We start from the raw sequence: 15,128 nt of genomic DNA on the forward strand, positions 1-15,128 counted from the left end.
ACAGATGAAGAAACAGAGAAAAACAGGGATAAATGACTTGCCCACATAACTCGTGTCAGAATAATATATAATAAAAACTATGATATTATAATATATATTATCTATATTATATATAGTGACATGCCCATAGTCATACATTGTGAGAATGGGAGTGCCCCAAGCTTCCAATAGCAAGGAGAGCGCTGCTGACATTTATACAGATTATACTATTACAGATGCTGCTAAACACTTTCCATTTATTTTCTTATTTAATCCTCACCACAATGGGTGAGATAGCTGCTATTAATACCTCCATTTTATAGATGAGGAAACTGAGGTTGTGAGAGATTAGATAATGAGCCTAGAATATTATATCTAGGAGGAGACCAAGTCAGGATTTGAACTCAGGTCTTTCTGACACCTTTCTGACTCCAAGACCCCACTATCGACTTAACTAGCTAACTGTCTAATTTCTGTCCTTAAGGAGCTAACATTATTTTGAGGGGAAACATACACATCAAAGCAATAAAAATACATACAGGTTTCACATTATTGCATACGTGAAACCTATATCAGATTGCTTGCTGTCTTGGGGAGGGGAGAGAAAGGAAAATTTGAGATTCAAAAATCTTTCTAAAAAATAAATGTTGAATATTGACTTTACATGGAATTGGAAAATTAGAATTAGAATGTTAAAAAACACATAGAAAGTGTGGGGAGGCATTAGATACCAGGGCAAATCAGGAAAGGTCTTATGTAGGTGCCAGAGTGAGCTGAGATTAGAAGAAAGAAGGGATTCTAAAAGAGATTTTCTCATCTTTCAGATGAAGCATTTGGTGTATTCCTGAATCCCATGATCCTGTAAGCCCTGAGTGAGGAGAAAGAGAAGGGGGGGAAATGTAGAGGAAGAGGAAATGGAGAGGGAGAGGGAGGAGGACAAGAGGAGAGGAAGAGAGAAGGAAGGAAAAAGGGAAAAGAAGGGAAGAGGGAGAGGAGGACTGAGGAAAAGGGGAAAGAGGGGCAGAAGAGCAGGAGGAGAGGGGAGGGGAAAGGGGAGAAGGACAAAAGGAGGAGGAGGAGGGAAGGGAAGGAAAATAAAGGGGAGAAGGAGGAAGAGAAGAGGAGGAAGAAGAACAAGAAGGGATGAGGGAGAGGAGAAAGTAGAGAGAAGGAGTGAGAGGAGGGAAAAGGGGAGCAGGAGAGGAGGAGGAGGAGAGAAAGAAAGAGGAGAAGGAAGGGGGAAGAGGGATAAGGAGGAAAGGGAAGAAGAGAAGGAGGAGGGAAGGGGAGAAGGGGGAAAATGGTAAGAGAGGAAGCAGAAGAGGAAAAAGGGAGGGAAGAGGCAAGAGGGAGAGGAGGAGTGGAGGGGAAAGAGGAGCAGGGGAGGAGGGGGAATGAAAGGGAGAAGGAGGAGGAAGAGAGGAGAGAGTAACAAGGGAGAGAAGAGGGAGGAAGAGAAGGGAAGAAGGAGAAGAGGAGGAGGAGGAAGGTAGTCAGTGTATGAGCCAGACCAGGGTGATCAAAAACTTCTAGGGAACCAGGGAGAGATTGAGTGTGAGCCCAAGACAGCCTCCAGCAGCTGTTGCCCAGACCCCAAGTTATTCTTAGTTCTTGCTTCTGCCCAAGTGCCCTCCTGCTTATTCTGGGGGTATTTGCTGTCCGTCTGTTTTCTTGGCAGTGGGTATAAAGCAAATGAATTTAATCCTGGTCCCCAGTGAGGATAAGGTAAAAGCCTGGCTCTCCTGGCCATTAAAGACTGCTGGAGGGAGGGGAATCAAGCCTCCAGCACAAGGGGCAGGATCAGGAACCTGAGCTCTACAGGAAAATGGCCCCTTTGCCCTCATGGAGGTTCCATTCCCTATCCTTTCTCTTCAACCCCTTCAGGGAGGTCCCATCTCCTTACTAACCATGAGCTCCCACCCCCATCCTTTTTTTTATTTTAGTCAATGGGATTAAGTGACTTGCCCAGGGTCACACAGCTATTATGTATCTGAGAGACTGGATTTGAACTCAGGTCCTCCTAATCCAGGGACAGTGCTTTGTCCACTGCTCCACCTCTTAACAGAATCTCAGACTTCATAAGGCATCTACCTCACCCTACTTAATTAACCAGAGGTCATCCAGTTTTGCTTAAATACCTCAGGTGTTGGGGAGCTCAGTATCTTTGCAATTAGCTCAGTGTACTTAGAAATTATACTTCCTTATAAGGAAATGAATTAGTAAACAATAATCATCTCAAAGACTGGACTGAGTCCTCAGACTCCTCAGGAGGAAAGAAAGGGAAGGGTGGAAGAAAGACCAACGTGGGAGTGGGAGACTGCAGTTGGGAACCTGCTGGGGTTTCTGCTCTATGAGAACTTGGAGGACAGGGGCAATGTTTAGTCAGCCCTTCCGGCCTGAGAAGCAGGAAACAGTCCCTCCCAACTTTGATACCCTCTTACCTTCCTCTGAGATAGAGAATTTCTGGATGAGCCACTCCACAATGTCACTGCCTTTTGAGAGACAGAAAGAGAAGAAAATGAGACACAGAGACAACAACCTAGGAGGGAGGACACTGATCTCAACTCCCTTTCTGCCTCCCCTCCCCGTCTTTCTCCTTTCCAAGAGTGAAAATTTGGCAGAGCTGATAAGACTGGTGAATAGGCAAGGGGAGGGGCAGAAGCAGGGGAAGGGATGTCCTGGGCAAAGACGATGCCAGAGCAGGAAGCTCCTTCCCCCAGACCAGAAGGTAGGGTCACTCTTCCAGCTCTTTCCCACCCCTGCCCAAGATCACAGTCAGATATTGGGAGACTCTCCTCATTTCTAGGGTCCCAAGGGAGGAACACTTCCTGCCTTCCTCTGTTAGCTGGGCCAAAAAACTAGGGGCTCCAAACACAAAAATGGAGATGAGATGGGGGGAAGCACTGCTCTGCAGAAAGAAGGTGGAGCCTTGGACCCCAAGCTCTTCTGGCTCATTCCCTATCCCCACCCTGATGCATAATTGATAACCAAGTGCATTAATGGGAGAGAAGCTTTGGGGGAAGGGTAGAGCAGCTCTCCTTTCAGAACTCGGGGCTGGTGGGTGAGGCCTCATGTCCTAGCCTTATACATATTTCGGGGGCTTCACCGAGCTTGGGGATCCCCAAATCCGGGTCAACTTCAGTATGCAACAGATCTACCTTTGCAGTCTCTCCCAGAAACCCTTGCAAAGTAATTCTCCTCCTCCCCTCACCTCTTCCCCGGGCACCCTAGAGGCTTTCTCCTCTCCAATCTCCTAAGGACTGCTGGACTCACCTGTCATGGCGTGGGGAATGACTGTGATGAGCAGGCGCTGATTTCGCATCTTCACCCCCATGTCTGGATCCTGCATGCCCACAATCACCCGCTCCATCTGCAGGATACAAGGATGAGAGGCCTCCTCAGAAGGCTACAATGAGTCTGGACCCCGTTGGGGTCATCACTTTGTTGGTTTGGGGAAGGACTTAGGTCAAATCTGCCTGCCTTCAGTCTCTGGCCCCTCACCCTTGCACCCTCTTCCAATCTCAGTGACCCCTCACTTGCACTTCAGGGACCCAGTGTTCTCTCAGTTTTTCCATGATCAAAGTCTGCTCCCAGGAGTATTTGTCTATTAACTAGGGATCAAGTCAAATGAATGAATCTTGAAGGGTGGAATTTCAGGTACCAGGTCCTAGGAAGGAGAGGTTTCTTTAGGATTTCAGTCTCTGAAATCACCCTAGACCCCCCTCTCAAGCAGCTGCATCTTTTGCTTCATATAAAATGGCTCCTCCTCTCTAGGGGACACCCCTGCTGTTCTCCTGGGGGGTTGGAAAGGAGGAGGGAGGGCCTAGGACTGGGCAGGAAGCCAGGGGTAGAGGAAACACCAACCTCCTTTTTTTAACATTTTGTTCCTGGGGCTGAGAACTCTTGGGAGGGCTCCTGTTTCTCCTTCCCTCCCCACTGCCCCCCCAAGAGTGAGAGCAGGGCCCCCCTCCCCCAGCCTTCCCTCCTGGGGACCAGGGCAGCAGTCTAGTCTAGAACCAAGCAGGCTGCTTTTATTTTTAGCATTTGACTCAATGTCTTCCCAGCTCAGAGTTTGGCTCTTTCCAGGGCCAAGGGAAGGATGGCGCCTCTCGGCCCATGGCTCTGCTATCGAGCTGTTTATTCCTTCCCAGAGATCCACAGACAGGCCTCCCTGAAAAGCCAATGGAATGAGAGTTCTGGGGACAGAAAGGCTCTGGGAAAGTGTCCTGAGCCGACTTTGAGGAAGCCCAGACCAGCCTGTTAGCTGAGACGAAAGTTCTGGGAATTCTGAGGGGATCAGGGAGATAGAAAGGGGAACAGAGAAACTTGGAGAGCTAGGCCATGAAGCCTCAGATGTTTAAGGCGTTGTGTAGGAAAAATAGCCAATTAAAAATGGGGTTTGGGGACTTTCTACTGACTGAGCCTTGATTTCATCACAGGCAAAAAGTAGGGGTCAGACTAATGGTATCTAAGATCTTTTTGTTATCTATCAGCTAACATTTCCTGCCCTAAGAACTCCTCTAGCTCTGATATTCTATGTTCTAAGGACCCTTTCACCTGACATTCTGTGTATGTTCCAAAGGCCCCCTCAGACCCCTTCACCTTTGACATTCTATGTTCTAAGGACCCCTCCAGCTCTGACATTCTATGTTCTAAGGATCCTCCCACCTGACATTCTATGTTCTGTGTTCTAAGGACCCTTTCACCTCTAACCTTCTGTGTTCTATATTCTAAGGACCCTTCCACCTCTGACATTCTGGGTTTTTTTTTAATTTTTTTTGCAAGGCAATGGGGTTAAGTGGCTTGCCCAAGGCCACACAGCTAGGTAATCATTAAGTGTCTGAGGTCACATTTGAACTCAGGTCCTCCTGACTCCAGGGCCAGCGCTCTATCCACTGCTCCACCCAGCTGCCCCTGACATCCTATATTCTAAAAATCCTTCCACTGGAGGAAGCTAGGTGGGGCAGTGGATAGAGCACTGGCCCTGGAGGGGAGGAGACCTGAGTTCAAATCCGACCTCAGGCACTTAATGATTACCTAGCTGTGTGGCCTTGGGCAAGCCACTTAACCCCATTGCCTAGCAAAAAAACCAAACCAAAACAAAACAAAAACAACCCTTCCACTTCTGATAGTATAAGTTCTATGATGCCTTCTAGTTCTTTGCTCTAAGGTTGCTTCCAGCTTTGACATTCCATAGTTTATATTTTGAAGTTGTTTTCCATGCTCACACTGTGTTTGATGAAAACTAACCCAATCTAGTCAAGGTATATAAAGGCATAAGAATAGTTCCAGGATCTGGAAAGAGTTCAGCAGGGACCATTTGCTTCTGGAGAGGAAACAGGGACCAAGTGGGGCCTTTGTCAAGGATGTCGGGGACTACAGCAGCCTCAGGTCAGAGCCCCTAATCTAACCACAGTCAGGACTGAGGGGGATAACAGTGCCACTCCCAGAAAGGTGCGGCAGCAACCACCCTATTCATACACACACACCTCAACCAGTTCAAGAGGAAACCAGAGCCAAGAGGCTATCAAAGAAAGAAGGGGCACGCAGGAACAGGGGAGAAGGGGTCTGAATCTGGAGGTAAGAGGTAGGGAGCGCAGCAAAGACTCTTCTGCTCCCCCCATGAGGAGGCAACTTAAGACCACTCAGGACCAATCAGTCAGTTGCCACTAGAAGAATCTTGCTGATCTTGTGACCAGAAAGCTTAGTGTCTCCAAGCTGTGACTCTTTACTTAGGCAGAAAGGACAGCAAGGCAAGGTATCCCCAAGACCCTCTTAGGGAAAAGATTTTTCCCAGGTTCCTCTCACATCACAAGGCCACTGCTAAGCTGCCCCTCTTCTGGGTTCTCCAGGATCACAGAGAACCCACCCCTTTCCAGATTCATTGCAAGTCATTGCTAAGGTGTTTAAAGGTCCGGGGATACTCCCCATCAAGTGTCCTTCCAAGTTATAGTGTCCCTGCTAGGCTGTCTTGAGGGACAGAATCCCTTCTCCCCTATCCCTCTCCAAGTTCTTCCAAGTCACAGGACCCTCCCTGGGTTCCTTCCCCAGGACAAAGGACAAACCCATGATCTCTTCTTCCCAACAAAGAAAGTGTGGCTGCCCCCCCTGCCCCCGCCCTCTCTTGAAACCCCTTCTTCTATCAGTTGGCTAAGGAATCAGTAGACAAGAGAGAAGAGCTCATTCCACCCCCCCATACCAGGGGAGGATCCTGGGATCACCAGGCACTGGGGGACTGAACGTAGGCTCCCTATCCCCCTTACCTTGCTCAGGCATGGCATTTGGACTTTGTAGCTACCCCCCTGGTGGAGGGTGTTGATGGTCATGGCCCCTGCAGGGCCAGGCAGGGCTGGGCCGGGCAGATCGGGTGGAGAGGCAGGAGGAGGAGGAAGAAGAGAAGGAGGAGAGGCGGAGAGAAAGAAGCCTACCCAAGCTACTGCAAGCTCTGGGATGCTGAGCACTAAGCTGGAAGCCCCGGGGGGCATCCCGCCCACTGCCCCACCCGCCCACTGGCCTCTTCGGTTTTGCTGCCACCTGCTGGACTTTTGAGGATGGGTCAATTGGGGTGGTTAGAGAGAGGGGATCTGGTTTGCCATGGTGATTCAGTCATTTCCAGTCAAGTCCAACTCTTCATAACCTCATTTGGGGTTTTCTTGGCAAAGACTCTAGAAGGGTTTGCCTTTCCTCCTCCGGCTTATTTTGCAGATGACAAAACTGGGACAAACAGGGTTAAGTGACTTGTCCACGATCATGCAGCTAGTTAGTGTCTGAAGTTTGATTTGAACTCAGGTCTTCCTAACTCTAGGCTTAGGCTCTAACTATTGTCCCACTTAGCTGCCTGGACACAGTTTAAGGAAGATTAATTATCCCTCCCCACCTCCTCTAGGGTCTGAGGATAAAGAATTGAAGAGGTCAGCACAACCTGTCCCACGACTTCCTAAAATAATCCATTCCATGGAAGACTTTCTGTTCTTCTGGCTATTGTAATTCACATTTTATGGATGAAAAAAATCAAGACCCAGAAAAGATAACTGCCACTTAGTGAATCAGTGACAAATTGGAAACTGAAACCCAGGATCCCACAAGGGAGGACTATTCAATGTTCTTTTCCCATTCTGTCACACAGGGGCAACTAAGTGGTACAGTGGATAGAGCACCAGACCTGGAGTCAGGAGGACCAGAATTTAAATTAGATCTCAGACACTTAATAATTACCTAACTATGTGACCTTGGGCAAGTCACTTAACCCCATTGCTTGCAAAAACAAAAACCATTCCACTCCATTGTGTCACACAGATCTAATAGCAAGGGCAAAAGGACTCCATAGGATCTAGGTTCGAGTTCTGATTTTTTTATGCACCCCCTCTCAACTTCTGTTGAGAAGAAATGAGAATACATTCAGAGAGAAGCAACAGTGTATAGAAGCGGGGGAAAGGAAAGAACTGAAGGTCAGGTCTGCCTGTGATACTTCCTGGCTGCATGACCTGGGAAAGTCATTCAATCTTTCTTTGGTGTCAGGCAACTAACTCTCAAAGACCACAGAAATCCAAGGAGGTGCCCACTGACATTGAGAGAGGGAGTTTCCTCACCAGGTAATCCCTTGATCAGTGAAAACACAGTTCTATCCTAAACAAATGAAGAAACAGACAGAATGACAAACAGACAGATAGAGAAACAGATGAGAGAGAGAGAGAGAGAGAGAGAGAGAGAGAGAGAGACAAAAGATAGACAAAGATAGGTAAACAGACAGAGCTAGATGGACAGACATATAGACAGGTAGGTAGACAGAGATAGAGACAGATAGCCAGATAGATAGATAGATAGATAGATGAGACAGCTAGAGATAAAAATAACTAGATAGAATTAAATGGACAGACAGAGGTAGAGGTAGACAGACAGATATAGAGATAGGTAGACAGATAAAGACACGTAGACAGAAAAGACAGAGATAAGAAGATATAGAAGGACAGACAAGTAGATAGATAGTTAAATAAGGGAATAAATGCTGGCACTATTGACCTTACAAGATTGTTGTGACAAAAGTACTTGGCCAATCTTAGAGGACTATAAGAAGCTTGAATTAATGTTGTGAGAATCCTTACACTTACATCATCAAAGACCAAACATGGAAGATTCAAACCTTTATTGAATTATCTACTGTGGGCCCAGCCCAGCACTGGCACTGTATTCAAGGTGGGAAGATAGGCAAAGACCAAGTTTCCCCCTCAAATAGGATGCAATCTCCCTTGGGGTATGGGTGAGGGAAATGGAATAGACTCAATCCTGGGAAACAAGAAGAGACCTCTATTGAATAGCGGGTAACTGAGGATGGGGGCAGGCATAAAGAAGGGAACTTCTGGGAGGATACATAAGCTTTTCTAATTCCAGACACTTCTTTCCCCAAAATAAACCCAGGGAGCCTAGACTCAGAATGTCCCACACCTCAAAGCAAAGCCCAGCTCCAGGGGACAAATCATTTTATTTACTCACCTTGGGAATATTCTATTCCTCTAATAGGATTTAAGCTCTTTGAGATGAGGATTATTTCACTTTGGTCTCTGTATCTCCAGTATCTCATGCAGAGCCAGGTATACTGTAAGTCCTTAATCAATGTTTGTTGATTGATTGCCTAAAGGAGCAGAACACAGGAACTCCTATGCCCCATAGAGCCAGAGAGTATGATTTTGTTGCCCTCTTAGTCCACCTCCAGTGCCACTGAGAATTCTCACTCTAACATCTTGCCTTTTCCTTCCATAACAGCCTGCTTCTGGTTTTCTGGGAATTATGGACATCAGACCTTAAATTTAGAAAAGAGGGCTATTTCTACCTGATCTAAAATTATATTATAAAGCATCAGTCATCAAAACTATTTGGTATTGGCTAAGAAATAGAGTGGTGGACCAGTGGAATAGACTAGGTACAAAAACAGGAAACAATTATAGTAATCTGCTGTTTGATAAACCCAAAGAGTACAGCTACTGGGATAAAAACTCTCTCTTTGATAAAAACTGCTGGGATAATTGGAAGTTAGTATGGAAGAAACTTAGATTAGACCAACACCTCACACCCTTTACCAAGATAAGATCCAAATGGTTACAGGACATAGACATAAAAAACAATACTATAAGCAAATTAGAATATCAAGGACTAGTTTACCTGTCAGATCTATGGAAAGGAGCAGTTTATGACTAAGGAAGAGTTGGAGAACATCACTAAAAACCAACTAGATGATTTCAATTACATTAAATTAAAAAGCTTTTGCACAGATAAAACCAATGTAACCAAGATCAAAAGAAATGTAGTAAATTGGGAAACAGTCTTTACAACTAATGATTCTGACAAAGGACTCATTTCTAAAATACAAAGAGAACTGAGTCATATTTTTAAAACAAAAAGCCATTCCCCAATTGACAAATGGCCAAAGGATATGCAAAGGCAATTTACAGATGAGGAGATCAAAGCAATCCATAGCCATATGAAAAATTCCTCTAAATCATTCATTATTAGAGAAATGCAAATTAAAGCTTCTCTGAGGTACCACCTCACACCTCTCAGACTGGCCAATATGACCAGAAAGGATAATGATCATTGTTGGAAGGGTTGTGGGAAATCTGGGACACTATTACACTGTTGGTGGAGCTGTGAACTCATCCAACCTTTCTGGAGAGAAATTTGGAACTATACCCAAAGGGCAACAAAAATGAGCATACCCTTTGACACAGCAACACCACTACTGGGTCTATACCCTGAAGAGATCATGAAAAAGGGTAAAAACATCACTTGTACAAAAATATTTATAGCAGCCCTGTTTGTGGTGGCAAAGAATTGGAAATCAAGTAAATGTCCTTCAATTGGGGAATGGCTTAGCAAACTGTGGTATATGTATGTGATGGAACACTATTGTTCTATTAGAAACCAGGAGGGACAGGATTTCAGGGAAGCCTGGAGGGATTTGCATGAACTGATGCTGAGTGAGATGAACAGAACCAGAAAAACACTGTACACCCTAACAGCAACATGGGGGTGATGTTCAACCTTGATGGACTCACTCATTCCATCAGTGCAACAATCGGGAACAATTTTTGGGCTGTCTGCAGAGGAGAGTGCCATCTGTATCCAGATAAAGAGCCATGGAGTTTGAACAAAGTTCAAGGATAATTCCTTTTTATTTAGAAAAAAAAACAGATATCTTATTGTCTGAACTTGTTATCTCTTAGACTTTTTTTTTTTTTGCAAAGCAATGGGGTTAAGTGGCTTGCCCAAGGCCACACAGCTAGGTAATTATTAATTATTAAATGTCTGAGGCCAGATTTGAACTCAGGTACTCCTGACTCCAGGGCTGGTGCTTTATCCACTGTGCCACCTAGCCACCCTATCTGTTAGACCTTTTTGTCTCTTCCTTAAGGATATGATTTCTCTCTCATCACATTCAATTTGGATCAATGTACAACATGGAAACAAAGTAAAGACTGACAGATTGCTTTCAGTGGGGGTGGGGAGGAGGGAAGTAAGATTGGGAGGGGAATTGTAAAACTCAAATAATATCTTTTTTTTTTAGGTTTTTGCAAGGCAAATGGGGTTAAAGTGACTTGCCCAAGGCCACACAGCTAGGTAATTATTAAGTGTCTGAGACTGGATTTGAACCCAGGTACTCCTGACTCCAAGGCTGGTGCTTTATCCACTACACCACCTAGCCACCCCCTCAAATAATATGTTTAATAAAAATAAATAAATAAAACAATTAAAAACACTGATTAAAATGGAAAACTGAGTTCCAGACTCCTTCCCAACTTTCCCAAGGTTATACAAGAAGCCCTCTAAAGATTCATTGCTCTTAAATGATCTACTGTCAGTAACACAGTTGAGATTTCTGTTTAATTATGACTGGGGTCAGTTGACTTCTGAGATCAATCAGTCAGTAGATAAGTTTTTATTAGACACCTACTATATTCTGGTCATGTATTAAGTGCTGGAAATACAAAGAAAATCTAAAGTTATTCTCTGAAAAAAAAAAGAGGACTATTTGAGGTAGACTAATGCAACTTCATGTTATTCATGAGGAAACATGAAGAGAAGCGACCTTCCCAAGGTCACACAGACTTAAGTATCAGATCCTGGATTGAAACCTATGTTCTTGACTTCAAATCCAAAGTCTTGCCACTAATAATAATAATAACTAGAATGTATAAAGCATGTCTTCTTAATGTCATCTCCTTTGGTCCTCCCAAACTTGGGAGGGAGATGCTATTATTAGCCTCATTTTATAATTGAGGAATTTGAGGCAAACAAAAGTTAAATGATGTAGGTAGTAAGTTTTGAGCTTGGATTTGAACTCAGGGCTTCCCGACTCCATTGTGCCACCTAGCTTCCCTATATGTACATTATACAGTCTCTAGCTATGTCTCTTGTACCACTTCACCATAAGATTGTTGTTTGGGACCAACATAGGACAATTCTCAGGGTTTTCAGTGCTTATAGGGGAGATCAGAATGGGAAGAAGCAAAAAGAGTATTGTCCATTCATATATCAATCCATTCATTCAATAATCCCTTTGGAGTATAGATGATAGAAGGGAGTTTAGAAATCTGCTAGACCAACATGCTGATTTTACAGAGACATCCCTAGAGGTGAAGTGATCTGCTTATGATCACAGAGAGTAAGCAATAAGAGGTAGGATCTGAACCCAGATCCTCTAAGTCCAAAATCACTACATGAGTGCCAATGTTTTTACACCCATTTTACAGATGAAGAATCTAAGTTTTGGAAAGCTGATGATTTGCCCATGAGCATACTAGCTGGAGCTAGTACTCAAATTCATTCATTTTGACTCCAGACCCAGTATTCTTTTCATTGTACCACAATATCATTTCTGCCTAGTCAGGGGATCAAAGAATGCTTCAAGGAAGAAGGGGGCATCTGAGATAGATTCAAATAGGTTAGGATTTCTTCAGACAGGAATAGGGAAGCAGGGACTAGAAACAAAGAGTTCTTTGGAGGGTTTTATGGATGATGTTTTCTAGTTTGGCTGAAATATTAAAGAGGTAGTAAGAAAGAAGACTGGGAAAATAAGGAGTCATCAGAGTTCAGAAAGCCTTGAATGCCAGGATAAGGAATTTGTAATCTACCCTGTAGATGAAAGGGATTTTGAATATAGCAGTGACATGATCAGAAAAATATACTGGCTTTCCCCAATTTATCAATGGTCAAATAATAATTTGACAGGCAGGCAGTTTTCAGATGAAGAAATTAAAGTTATCTACAGATATATGAAAAAAATACTCTAAGTGACTATTAATGTAAATCAAAACAACTCTGAGGTACTATCTCATATCTATCAGACTGGTTAGTATGACAGAAAAGGGAAATGATAAATGTTAGAGGAGATGTGAGAAAACTGGGATACTAATGTACTATTGGTGGAATTGTGAACTGATCCAAACATTCTGGAGAGCAATTTGGAATTATGTCCAAAGGGCAATGAAACTGAGCATATTCTTTGACCCATCACTACTAGGTCTGTATCCCAAAGAGATCACAAAAAAGAAGAAAAGACTCACATGTACAAGAATATTCATAGCAGCTCTTTTTGTTTTTTTCAACAGTTGAACAAATTGTGGCATATGGAAATAATGGAATATTATTACCCTATAAGAAATAATGAGCAAGCAGATTTAAGAAAAACCTGGAACAACTTACATAAACTGATGCTAAGTGAAGTAAGCAGAGCCTGGAGAACATTTGTACACCCTAACAAAAAACATTGTGCTATGATCAACTATGATGGAGTTAGCTTTTCTCAGCAATACAGCAAAGACAATTCTAAAAGACCTGTGATGGAAAATGCCATCCACACTCAGACAAAGAATTCAATGCAGATAAATTCAAACTATCTTTACCCTTTTAATAAGTTTTTTTGTTTTTCCCTTCTCATAGTTTTTCTCTTTTTTTCTGATACTTCTTTTACAACCTGATCAATATGGAAATATTATAAGTTATATCAGGGTAGGGTGCGGGAAGAGCAGAAATTGAATGAATGTTGAAAATTATATCTTCACATAATTATATAAGTAAGTAAATTTTAAAAAGAAAAGAAAATGTACTGGAATATTACACAGGCAGCAAATATGTGCAAGATGAATTGGATGGAGTATGAGGCAGGAGAGAAAGGGAATGGCACAGGACAAACAAATTACCACCAAGGTGGTTTCCTTGGACTATGACTTTGGGGGTGTAGGCTGGAAGTAGGACTAGTGATCTGGGTTGGGGGGAGCAGGGGATGGGGTATAGCTGCAATTCCTAGGGTTCTTTGACTTACCTGCCTGTCAGAGGTAACTGCTCAGTGGGTGGTAATGGTGTCAGAATATTGGGGAGAGGAGAATGCAGTTGGATACACCATGGGGGGAATGTTCTAGAGAATGGGGTGCCTCCCAGTTCCAGTTCATTTGCTGGTCAGATTCTCAGAATTGATGCTATCTTCCTTCCTACTCCCTCAAAACTTGCAGAGACCTTGAGGAGTTTGGCTCCCACTCTAAGAGGAATATTCTAAACACTTCCTAGCCTGGAAAAGGGGGGGGCAGGGATCTGTCAATGGTCCCCTTAGAGATCTGGATTAGAGGGTTCATCCATTATTAGGCCTCCTCTTTCCTTTTATCCACCCCCCTCCCTACTAGGGATGCCATGCCTGCTACAATTCAGCAAGCAGACCAAGGTTGCCCTCTTGTGACAGTTGAAGAAACAGCATGAGTGTCCCCAATCTATTTTCAGAAAATTCTAAATTTCTAGTCCCCGCCTCCAAACAGGAAGAGACTTCTGGGGAACATCAATCAGTGCATGCACATCAACTCTGTGTCCCCTGATGAAGCTCTAGATGTGGGCTTGACTCCAGGTTTGAATAGATTCATGGGTGGACTATAGGAATTACATAGGGAGACCTCCCAGTTGGAAATTTCCCAGAGGTCAGTCAGATAGGGCTTTGCAGAAGGTGTATCTTGAACTAGGGACAAAGACTGATTCAATAGATGAATAAGAGCTCAGTCAAGAAGGTAGGGGTTCAATAAAAGGGATGGATTTTTCTTGGTGACATGAACAAAGGAAGGGAAGTCCCTGGAAATGAAAGTTCAATGAGGGGATGGGGGCTTGGTGAGAACAGATTCTCTATGAGGAAAAGGCATGGAAGTTCAGTGATTATGACAGGTGCTTGCATTCTTCACAAGAGAATACAAGCTTCATAAAGAGTCAAGGATTTAGAGATGGAAATAATATAGCATCTGCAGGGAATGAGAGTTGGTGCAGTGGAAAATGCCTGCATCTTGGAGTCATAAAGACTTCTTCCTGAGTTCAGACTTAGACACTTAATAGCTGGGTGATCCTGGGCAAGTCACTTAACTCTATATGCCTCAGTTTCCTCATTTGTAAAGTGAGCTGGAGAAGGAAATGACAAACTACTCCAGCATCTTTGCCAAAAAAAAAAAAACCCAAATGGGGTCAAGAGGAATGGGTTGCTGAAACGCTTCAACAAGGGACTGTAACTGAATGAGGACTGAATGACTGGGGGGGGGGGGCAGGGGAGATCATTTAACTGTTTACCTGTAAAGTCAGCTGGAGAAGGAAGTGGCAAACTGCTCCAGCATCTTTGCCAAGAAAACCCCCAAATGGGGTCAAGAAGAGTCGTCTGAGGGGTGGCTAGGTGGCACACTGGATAGAGCACCAGCCTTGGAGTCTGGAGTCAAGAGGACCTGAGTTCAAATTCGACCTCAGACACTTAATAATTACCTAGCTGTGTGGCCTTGGGCAAGTCACTTTGCCTTGCAAAAACCTTAAAAAAAGAAAGAGTGGCCTGGGACAGAAACCATTCAATGAGGATTTCAGTTGGTTAAGGAAAAGGGACCATAACTGAATGAGGACTGAATGACTGGGTGGCAAGGAAAGTCACTTAACCCTGTTTACCTCAGTTTCCTGGTCTGTAAATAAAGTGAGCTGGAAAAGGAAGTGGCAAGCTACTCCAGCATCTTCGCCAAGAAAACCCCCAAATGGGATCAAGAAAAGTCGACTGAGATAGAAACGCCTCACTAAGTATTTTGGAAGCTAATGGAAAGGACAGGCTGAATGACTGGGTGGTGGGGAGGCAGGGGGATCAGTCAAATTTAGGG

The 15,128-nt window shown here is 44.0% G+C and overlaps 1 protein-coding gene across 6 annotated transcripts in view; it reads right to left on the minus strand.

Annotated features, from left to right (window-relative positions):
* Positions 1-15,128, minus strand: part of RGS11 (regulator of G protein signaling 11) — a 42,397-nt gene that overhangs the window by 18,921 nt on the left and 8,348 nt on the right. For 4 of the 6 annotated variants that reach the window (XM_074197032.1, XM_074197031.1, XM_074197034.1 and 1 more), the window contains 2 exons: positions 3,253-3,349; positions 2,421-2,471 (listed from right to left, as the gene is read on the minus strand). In XM_074197032.1, the coding sequence (XP_074053133.1) occupies positions 2,421-2,471; positions 3,253-3,349 (148 nt within the window). Of the gene's footprint in view, positions 1-2,420; positions 2,472-3,252; positions 3,350-6,242; positions 6,439-15,128 lie in introns of those variants that run through there. The other 2 variants (XM_074197035.1, XM_074197030.1) reach the window with 1 other exon arrangement.

This window comes from Macrotis lagotis, chromosome 8 (genome assembly GCF_037893015.1).
Source record: "Macrotis lagotis isolate mMagLag1 chromosome 8, bilby.v1.9.chrom.fasta, whole genome shotgun sequence".
NCBI classification, from domain to species: domain Eukaryota; kingdom Metazoa; phylum Chordata; class Mammalia; order Peramelemorphia; family Peramelidae; genus Macrotis; species Macrotis lagotis.